This window comes from Tiliqua scincoides, chromosome 15 (assembly GCF_035046505.1).
Source record: "Tiliqua scincoides isolate rTilSci1 chromosome 15, rTilSci1.hap2, whole genome shotgun sequence".
NCBI lineage: Eukaryota > Metazoa > Chordata > Lepidosauria > Squamata > Scincidae > Tiliqua > Tiliqua scincoides.
In genome coordinates this window covers 2,891,900-2,901,748 of record NC_089835.1, presented here as the reverse complement: position 1 = coordinate 2,901,748, position 9,849 = coordinate 2,891,900, and the positions used below count along the sequence as shown (strand labels likewise).

Sequence of the window (9,849 nt, the reverse complement as noted above, 5' to 3'; positions counted from 1 at the left end):
ATGAAAGAGCCAAACTGCTTGTTCCTGGCCTCATTACTGTGCTTTCAACTGCATGATGGGATACAGAAACATATAAGGGGGGTGTCCCTTCCAACATTTTCCCCCTGAAAAGAGGTTAATGCTCATCATGCTCATATTATCATAGCCAGGTTACTTCCTAACTTCCTCTCTCCATTACACACTGGTGGTGGTGGGGAGGTTATTGTATGGTTATTCTATACTTTTTTTGTGCCACAGCCTGTTTCTTTCCACTAAACTGGCAGTCCTAAGGCTGTTTTTGTTCTTTTGTTTAAATACATATTTGAAAAACAACCACCACCACCACAATCTGTTATCAACGGTTCCAAATATACCTCGGCAGATGCAGCGGGCACAAAAATGGCAGCATGGCGCATTAATGTTCGCACACACGCAATTGTTGACATATGCTCGAAGAGGTAAGATAGGTCCCCACACTGAGACGAAGCCCTGGGGGAAGAAGAGCTGGGGCACCTTCCTTATGAGGAAAGGCTACGGCGTTTGGGCCTCTTCAGCCTAGAAAAGAGACGCCTGAGGGGGGACATGATTGAGACATACAAAATTATGCAGGGGATGGACAGAGTGGATAGGGAGATGCTCTTTACACTCTCACGTAACACCAGAACCAGGGGACATCCACTCAAATTGAGTGTTGGGAGAGTTAGAACAGACAAAAGAAAATATTTCTTTACTCAGCGTGTGGTCGGTCTGTGGAACTCCTTGCCACAGGATGTGGTGATGGCGTCTAGCCTGGACACCTTTAAAAGGGGATTGGACAGGTTTCTGGAGGAAAAATCCATTACGCGTTACAAGCCATGATGTGTATGTGCAACCTCCTGATTTTAGAAATGAGCTATGTCAGATACAAGGGAGGGCACCAGGATGCAGGTCTCTTGTTATCTGGTGTGCTCCCTGGGGCATTTGGTGGGCCACTGTGAGATACAGGAAGCTGGACTAGATGGGCCTCTGGCCTGATCCAGTGGGGCTGTTCTTATGTTCTTATGATAGACTCATCTCTTAAGTTGAGAATAGAAAGTCCAGTTTGTCTCTTCTCTTCCCCCCCCCCCCCGATCTCTGCCTCTGAAGGATCTTATGAGTTAAGGCAGTGATCCAAAAAGTGTGGTTGTTTTTGGCTTCTTGTGCAGCCCTTGTGTCTGCCTCAAAACCATCCTGCGCTGTGCAGAGACTGGTTTGAGCCTGCCGAAACACCTCCTCACTCCCTTCGCTGGAGTTGGCAAAAAGACGGGCTGTGGGGGGAGCCTCCTCTTCCACTCCCATCTCACCTGCTGAAGACTCCTGTTGGATTTGAAAGGCTGCTATTCCATGTCGTGCTGCTTTTTGGTTGGACCCAGCAGAGGCATTCTCCTTCATTGGCTTGCTCTTGATGCACACAGACATGCGTGGCGGTTCCATGCTCGGTGGTGGGTGTGGCATGGAAATGTGTAGGGTGCTGGTTGGAGGGCTGTCATTGAACTTCTGCTGTGGTGAAGCAGTGACAGCTTGGTACATCTCTTGTGAAAGCAGCCTTGGAGTGCGTAAGGTAGAGAGCGAGGGAGAGACCCAGATCTCGGTGGGCTCTGTTGCATGGGTGTTGAGAGGGACGCTGTGTTTTAACTGTGATGGGTGGCGGGGGGCCCTCTGTTCCTTTGTTCATTCATGGGGGGGAGAGATTGGGGCTGTGTATTTGGGAACTTTCTTTTCCTTGGTTGGGGGCGTCCGGCCTAGGAGTGGTCCCCGGCTAACCAATCTGTGTCTGCAGGGGCTTCCAAGATGCAGGTGAACCTGGGGAAGGCGCTGTTCATCCTTGCCCTGTGGACTCTCTGTTCGCCAGTGTGGAGCACGGAAGGCAAGCAGAAGCTGCAGATTGGAGTCAAGAAGCGGGTGGAAAACTGCTCTCTCAAGTCCCGGAAGGGGGATGTGCTCCACATGCATTACACTGTGAGTGGGGCAGGACACCTCGAGATTTGGGAGGCTGTGGGAGAGTTTCCTCTGAGGCTTCTGGGTCCGGGAGGGGGGAATGATGTGGGTCTGGTTTGTGTCTCAACACCTGGTTGGACCAGTCAGCTCATTCCTCTGCCTTTTCGGTGTGCCTCTTCTCATGTGGCATGGAGTTCCACAGTTCTGCTCATCGCAAAAGCAACACTAGGAAGTCTGGATTGGACAAGTTTCTGGAGGAAAAACCCATTACGTGTTACAAGCCATGATGTGTATGTGCAACCTCCTGATTTTAGAAATGGGCTATGTCAGATGCAAGGGAGGGCACCAGGATGCAGGTCTCTTGTTATCTGGTGTGCTCTCTCGGGCATTTGGTGGGCCGCTGTGAGATACAGGAAGCTGGACTAGATGGGCCTGTGGCCTGATCCAGCGGGGCTGATCTTATGTTCTTATGCTTCTCTCCAGTTTGGAACTGGAGAGTCACCTTGCGTTGCAGCTTGGGGGGGGGGCAGTGGCTGTAGCTGACCATTGAGGTGGCAGGCGAGCAAGCTATGGCCTTTCCTTCTGGCTTCATATTTGGAGCTCTCTGCAGCAGAGATGTCCCTGCCATTGTAGTGGCCTCCAACCCCTCCTGCAGCCCAGCACAGTTCCTGGATGATTCACCCTGACAGAGAGCAGAGAGTTGTCCTGGATCTCGCAAGGAGGCAAAGCAGGTGTTTAAGGCTGGGACTTGGGATCCTTTGCACACTTATGTCGGCCTGAGTGCCAGGAGACACATGCAACAGGCAACAAGAACACCCCCATTCTGCTTGTCTCCTCTTGTCTGTTGTGTTTTTCTGGCTGTCTCCTTTTTTTGTAGTTTTTGCACTTGTTTGGGCCTGCTGTTCAACGATTGGTTGTCACTAATTGCTTGTCTCTAAATGGCGTGTTTTCATTGGGAACTGTAAAGTAAATCAGCTCCATCAAACACAGCAGTGCAGACATGGGGTTGAACCGGAATGATATTGTGTCAGTGGGGAAGGGCAAAGTCCTGGCAACTGCACATTTTATTTCTTTATTTTTTATTTTTTTATATTGCCCTTCCCCCAAAGAGCTCAGGGTGTTGTACGGAGTTCACCCTCTCTTTTTGTCCTTACAACAACCCTGTGAGGTAGGTGAGGCTAGATTTTGACTGACCCAGAGTCACCCAGGAAGTGTCATGGCTGAGCGGAGATTTGAACCTGGATCTTTGAGGCCTAAGTCCAACTCCTGAACCATTGCATCATAAGAACATAAGAACAGCCCTACTGGATCAGGCCATAGGCCCATCCAGCTTCCTGTATCTCACAGCAGCCCACCAAATGCTTCAGGGAACACACAAGACAACAAGAGACCTGCATCCTGGTGCTCTCCCTTGCATCTGACATAGCCCATTTCTAAAATCATGAGGTTGCACATACACATCATGGCTTGTAACCCGTAATGGATTTTTCCTCCAGAAACTTGTCTAATCCCCTTTTAAAGGCATCCAGGCCAGATGCCATCACCACATCCTGTGGCAAGGAGTTCCACAGACCAACCACGCGCTGAGTAAAGAAATATTTTCTTTTGTCTGTCCTAACTCTTATGGCTTGGTGACCGCAGACAGGCCAATTCAGTGTGAGCCTTGCCTTTAATTTTTCTCTGCCATTAACTATATCCCTGTAGTTGGGGTGTTTTTGCAAGGTGAGGGGTGCCTCTTGAACTTCTCCCCACACTCAACTCAAGCACAATGCATTGCAGTTGTTTCATTGCTGGGGAGCAACAGCGGAAGGGGGATACGCCTTTATCCCTGGCTTGGGGGTTCCCTGGGAACATCTTGTGGCTCACTTGTGGGTGATGCAGGATCTTGGAGTGGGTTGTCGTGACGCTGCAGGGGTGCTGTTTGCTGCAGCTCATCATTGGATGGACATAAACGTGTGAACCTGCCCTTGGGTGTCCTGCTCCTTCAAACTGACCCAAAGCGGACTGCAGTGCGGAGAATGGTGGCAGGATAATTCTCAACCAGTGTGTTGCAGCACATTAGTGTGCCACAAATGGTCTGCAGGTGTGCCGTGGGAGTTTGGGGCAGTGCTATTTATTAGCAGGGCCTGACTGGATCCTCCTGGGGGAAACCTGGAGGGAACAGGCTTGCAGAGCAAGGGGTGGGCTCAAGGAAGGAGGAAACAGGCTCTGAGGCCAGCTGCAGGAGGAGTACTGGCCTGGAGAGCCAGGGGAGGAGGAACACCAGGCTGCAGCCTTTTAACTATCTCAGGTAGGAAGGGGTGGAGCTGAGAGAGGCCAGTCAGCCTTTTAACCCTCCCATGGAGGAAGGGGCGGGGCCTGGAGGGGCTGGTCTTGAGCATAAAGCCCAGCTGGGCCAAGGATGAAGGCAGTCTGGGTCAGGCAGCTGGAGGGAGCAGAACCCAGCCTGCCCGTGAACCCAGACTGGCTGGGAGCCAAAAAGCCCTGGCAGCTGGTGGAGAAGGGCCTGGGTAGCGCAACCCCCATTCCCTCACATTTTCTGCTTGGTTGTTGCTCTGGGAGATGGAACTTCCAGTGCCGCGCCGTTGCCTCTCACAAATACGAGGGTCTCCCTCGAGCCAGGGCCCCACAGGGCCATTGGGGGATGTGAGCCCCCCACCGGCCATGCGATGTGCCTGGTCAGTTTTCCAAAGAGCTACGGGTGTGCCTTGACAGTGCTGTCAGGTTTGGATCTGCGTCCAATTCTGTTGGAGTTTTGTGCAATTTTACTAAAAATTTCAAATTGACACGTTGTTCAACTTTTAAACTTAGCATTTTTTTCGGCACTCTACAGAAAACACAACCAAACTAAATGGCGACTCGCAATCAACGGAACGTCATAAAGTGTTGCTGCTTGTCATGCAGGTTCAGACACGTTCAAGGTTACTATATACGCAGTTATAACCGGTTCTGACTGCTTTGTTTACTAGGGGGAATCACAGTCTCGTTATTTTATAGACATACCTCCTATGTGATTTGTGAATAGACAAGGATGGGGGTGACTAGAGCTCCACTGCTTAAGACATGGCTGCACCCACTGTTTCTGTCGCCCATTTGTCTTCCTCTTTCCCACTTCTGCCCTACAGGGAAAGCTGGAAGACGGGACAGAGTTTGACAGTAGCCTGACCCGCAATGAGCCGTTTATCTTCACCCTGGGGACCGGCAAAGTCATCAAAGGCTGGGATCAGGGCCTGCTGGGGTAACTCTGAGTGGGGATATCAGGTGGGGTGGGGAGTGGTGACTCCTTCCACAGGACTGCTGGGTTGGAAGCAGCTGGCGGAAGAGGGGAGCGGCTGGAGCTCAGTGGTGCTTTGCACTCAGCAGTTGCTGGGTTCCTTCTGGGAGAGCATCTCCAGTTCAGGATGAGAACGTCTGCCAGTCAGTGTAGGGAATGCTTAGATGGACTGAACGCCTGACTCTGCAGGCAAGCAACATCCTGAAGAAAAGGGTGTTCAAAAGCAAGGTGCTGCAGATTCTGCCTCCTCGGTCTCCTTTCTCCAGAGGATGTTGGAAGGCCTCACTTATCACCTTGGAATCCTGAGAAACCTTGGCTTGTTAAAGCTAAGGCACTAGCCCTCTTGAATCAGACAGGAAGGATTTGTATTCAGTCAATAAGTGCATTCATTCTCTCTCTCTCTGGTCCTTCCAGGATGTGTGAGGGTGAGAAGCGGAAGCTGGTGATTCCTCCTGAGCTGGGTGAGAAGTTCAGAAACTGCTTGGATTGGCTGAGGGGAGGGCAGTCCATATTTAGGCTCACTGCATCTAAGCCAGACTCACAGGGTGGAAGGGGAGGGTTTGTGGCTGACCTCTCCTCCCCTGCATAGCACTGTTGATCTCTGGGGTGACCTCACTTCTGTTCTCTCTGCTCACAGCTTATGGGGACCGAGGGGTTCCGCCCAAAATTTCAGGTGAGACTGATTCTCTCTCTCTCTCTCTCTGTCTTGTAGCAGGGTCAGCCCCCACCTCATCTAGAGGTTTCCAGATAGCAGACACAGGGTGTAGTGTGAATGCCCCTCCCTTGATCGGCCAGATATATTAAGCGAATGGAACATTGACATCACTTTTGTAATTCTTCATCTGCCCCTCCCTGTTCGTATTCTGAATTTCCAGGAGTGTGGGAGCAGCCAAAAAGTAGTGATCAGTTCAGTCTGACTTCCAGGGATCCCTGATGCCCTAGTCGGAAGCAGGATGGGCAGGACTTGGAGCTCATCCAGTTCCACACTTGGGATCTCCCCTTCTCAATTTCTACCTCTTTCTCTCCCCCCAAATTCCTTTGCAGGTGGAGCAACGATAATTTTTGAAGTGGAACTGCTGCAGATCGAGCGGGAGCAGGAACTGTAGCGACATCACTACAGGGGGAGGAGGGCATGCACAAGGGAGGGGGACCACAGAACTACTAGGGCTGTGTTGACGTTGAGAATGGAGTGGGCCAAATAAAAGCACAGACCAGAGTTCTGCTGTGATCTATGAGCAAGTCTGCTGTGGGTAAGAATGGAGATGATGTGGGGCTCCTTGGATCCAGGTCTGGGCCTGGCCTTCATTGGGTGAGGCCCCTGCTGTGCATGCAGAAGCCCCGGGGAAGACCTCTTGCCTGAAAGAGGGAGATGTGAGATACAGGAAGCTGGACTAGATGGGCCTATGGCCTGATCCAGTGGGGCTGTTCTTATGTTCTTAAACTACAATTCCCAGGAGGCCTTGCAGGTCTTGTTATCTGGTGTGCTCCCCGGGGCATTTGGTGGGCCGCTGTGAGATACAGGAAGCTGGACTAGATGGGCCTATGGCCTGATCCAGTGGGGCTGTTCTTATGTTCTTAACTACAATTCCCAGGAAGCCTTGCAGGTCTCTTGTTATCTGGTGTGCTCCCTGGGGCATTTGGTGGGCCGCTGTGAGATACAGGAAGCTGGACTAGATGGGCCTATGGCCTGATCCAGTGGGGCTGTTCTTATGTTCTTAAACTACAATTCCCAGGAGGCCTTGCAGGTCTTGTTATCTGGTGTGCTCCCTGGGGCATTTGGTGGGCTGCTGTGAGATACAGGAAGCTGGACTAGATGGGCCTATGGCCTGATCCAGTGGGGCTGTTCTTATGTTCTTAAACTACAATTCCCAGGAGGCCTTGCAGGTCTTGTTATCTGGTGTGCTCCCCGGGGCATTTGGTGGGCCGCTGTGAGATACAGGAAGCTGGACTAGATGGGCCTATGGCCTGATCCAGTGGCGCTGTTCTTATGTTCTTATGAAAAAGAGGAACCCCAAAGCACAATGCACGCAACTTTTAAACAAGGTGCGCATCCATGCGCATCAGAGGTTAAAAAATAGGAGACAAAATCAGGGTGGTGGCTTTTCCCAGGCATGGACCCAAAACTCAGAACTGTTCCTAGTAAACAGGAGCACTGTTGGAGCACCAGACACCCTGCTGCTCTTACCCTACTGAGAAGCATTTTGCAGCCTGAATTTCTGTGTGCAAAATTGCATGGGTTCTCTTTGCTGCCAACTTTTCTCTTCATCATGCTCCTGTGCACAATTTAAGGCACAGCTAGGAGGAAAGGTGGCAGGTAGGAGAATCCCATCCACCAGCTCCGGAAAGCTTCGTGCAAACTCCCCCCCCCCCAAATGCCAGTGCCCCATAGTTGGACTAGGAAGGAGAGTTTATAAAACTGCATGTGTTACACAACCTCTGCTGATCCTGAACTTTACCTCCCTTTCAGCAGCTCCTGGAAATCAAGTACAGGAGGGGGGGAGATGGAGTGACTTTGACCCCAAGAGTGGCGGCCAAAATGAACCTCTCTGGGCCGGGCATTTTCAAGGTTAGGCAACAGGTCCTGAACTTTGCAGAGAAAGTGGATACAGAGAGCAGTTTTCCACCCTCCCTTGTCACGCTAAGACCATGGGCAGCTGGCACTGCAGGGCTGAACGAAGGACATCCCCTTTCATCCTTTGTGCAGTAATGCTTACGGAACTCACTGCCACCAGATGCTGTGTTGGCCCTTTGCTTAGGTGTCCTTTATTAAAGAACTAGAGTAGAATATGTGGAGGAGAGGAGGCTGATCACTAGTCATATCAGCCATGGTGGAACCTCCAGTTCAGCAGCAGTCTACCTTTGAATGCTCATTGCTGGAAACGATGGGGGGAGGGTATGGTTCCTTCATGGGCCTCTGGTTGGCCGCTGGCAGACAGGATATTGAACTGAATGGCCCCTTAGGCCAATACAGGAAAGTTGCCCTTACATTCTTAGTTTCCATCCAAAGCTTTGGAAGAGGAGTTTGGTTTAGTGGTTAGAGCAGCGCAGTTAGGACTGCTGGGCTCCCTGGGAATTTACAAACTGCAGGCTGCTGGGGAATCTACAACAGACCCTTCCCCTCCCTAACCCTTCTGTTGCTTGCCATCCATCCCAATGAAGAATCCTATAAGATCCAGAAGCTTGTGGGTTTCTTCCGATGACCCCTTCTGTTTGTGTGACTTGGACTCAAGGTGCTCCTGGGGGCTGGCGGCAAGAGTGCCCCTGAACATGTGCAGATGCACCCACTGAGTTCCCACACTCGCCCCACGCTAGAGCTGAGATGCCAAGCCTTCAGGCCGAGCCCAGGTGAGGCTCAGAATTCAACAGCATCAGTCCCTTTAGAAATAAATTGTGGGCCATGCCTGCTCTTGTTATGGCTCGCCGCCTTCTCCCCCCCCCATCACGGGACGCTCACACAGCCAGGACTCCACAAGCACACCCACAATGCAGCCATGCTCAGCGGCACGTCTCAGCATAGCTGTGCCAACGCCAGGCATGGCTCGGCTCATTCACTGAGCCTGGGAACAGAAAGGAGCGACTCAGCAATTCACAAGCCTTGAAAAGAGACCTTTGCTGGAGGGGGGGAGGAGGAAATAGAGCCCCCTGTATTGCTAGGGAAGGGCGGAAGGACGCTGTGTGTAGCAAATGGCAGCTGCTGGCAGGCTGGCACAGCAGGACACGCCGGGCTCTGCTGGCTAGGCCTGGCCGAGTTCTGGATGGCTCCCTCCTTCAACGCAAGAGTAGCTAGCAGCCACGGTAGACCAGGAGAGTTGCTTTTCCAGAGGCACCCGGCTTGCAGTTTGTTGGAGAGGAGAAGCTCTAGCAAGGCTGCATTTCTGTTCTTAAGGTTAGCTGCAAGAGTTAGGGATAGAACCTCCATGGACAGGGGCAGCCTACCTTACAGCCCTGCCAGCTAAAGACAAAAAAAGGAAGAAGGGGGCTTTGCTTGTGGGCTTCCCAGAGGCTTCTAGACAGCCACATCGGATACAAGCAGACCTGATATTCTTAACTGTGTCTGAGACCCAGCATCCCAGTATAAAACTGGTGTTTCTCTTCCCAAGGGCTGGCTGCTGAGTTCCAGGAGCAATGCTCCTGCCACAGATGTGGAAGGGATCTCCAAGATGGCCTCTTCTAGCCCAGGGTCACTGTTCTAACAAGGACCTTGTCGTCAAAAGTTTATCTGCACCTTACCACTAGGCAAGATTGCCGCACCCAAATAACTGTTGACTGGCCACTGGGAAAGAGGATGCTGGGCTCACGTGGTTTTGGTCAAATTTAGTAGGACTCCTTGCGTGTAAAGGGACAAGAGAAATTCACAGACGGGGAAACAGCCCCACAAAAGGCTGCAGACCAAAATCTCACCCAAATCCACACTCCTGGTAGCTCTTTAGAATGCCAAGAGTCTCTCTGAAAAGAAAACCAAAATTAGGCCCCTCCACCTGTAGTCCCTTTCTCCCCATCCATACCGCAATGTAAATTGTAAGCGCCTTGGGGCAGAGACTTGCCCTTTGCAGGTGTGACTGCCAAGGCCACCACACATTTCGGACAGGCGCTACAGAAATGTGTGCAAGGAAAAAAAAACACCTTTCGGGACGGGCATC

At 51.6% G+C, this 9,849-nt stretch overlaps 1 protein-coding gene across 1 annotated transcript; it reads left to right on the top strand.

The window, feature by feature from the left end:
- Positions 1-1,778: 1,778 nt before the first annotated feature.
- On the top strand, positions 1,779-6,416 carry LOC136635149 (peptidyl-prolyl cis-trans isomerase FKBP2-like). Its single transcript, XM_066610278.1, has 5 exons — positions 1,779-1,956; positions 5,061-5,173; positions 5,624-5,670; positions 5,847-5,882; positions 6,254-6,416. The coding sequence occupies exons 1-5, from the start codon at positions 1,789-1,791 to the stop codon at positions 6,313-6,315; spliced, it is 426 nt and encodes a 141-aa protein (XP_066466375.1). The 5' UTR covers positions 1,779-1,788; the 3' UTR covers positions 6,316-6,416.
- The last annotated feature ends 3,433 nt before the right edge of the window (positions 6,417-9,849 follow it).

Bases quoted from the DNA above. Each gene is read 5' to 3' on its own strand.
- LOC136635149 (XM_066610278.1), top strand. From the start codon at position 1,789: ATGCAGGTGAACCTGGGGAAGGCGCTGTTCATCCTTGCCCTGTGGACT. The intron at 1,957-5,060 runs GTGAGTGGGGCA...TCTGCCCTACAG, and splicing joins TGCTCCACATGCATTACACT to GGAAAGCTGGAAGACGGGAC. The intron at 5,883-6,253 runs GTGAGACTGATT...ATTCCTTTGCAG, and splicing joins GGTTCCGCCCAAAATTTCAG to GTGGAGCAACGATAATTTTT.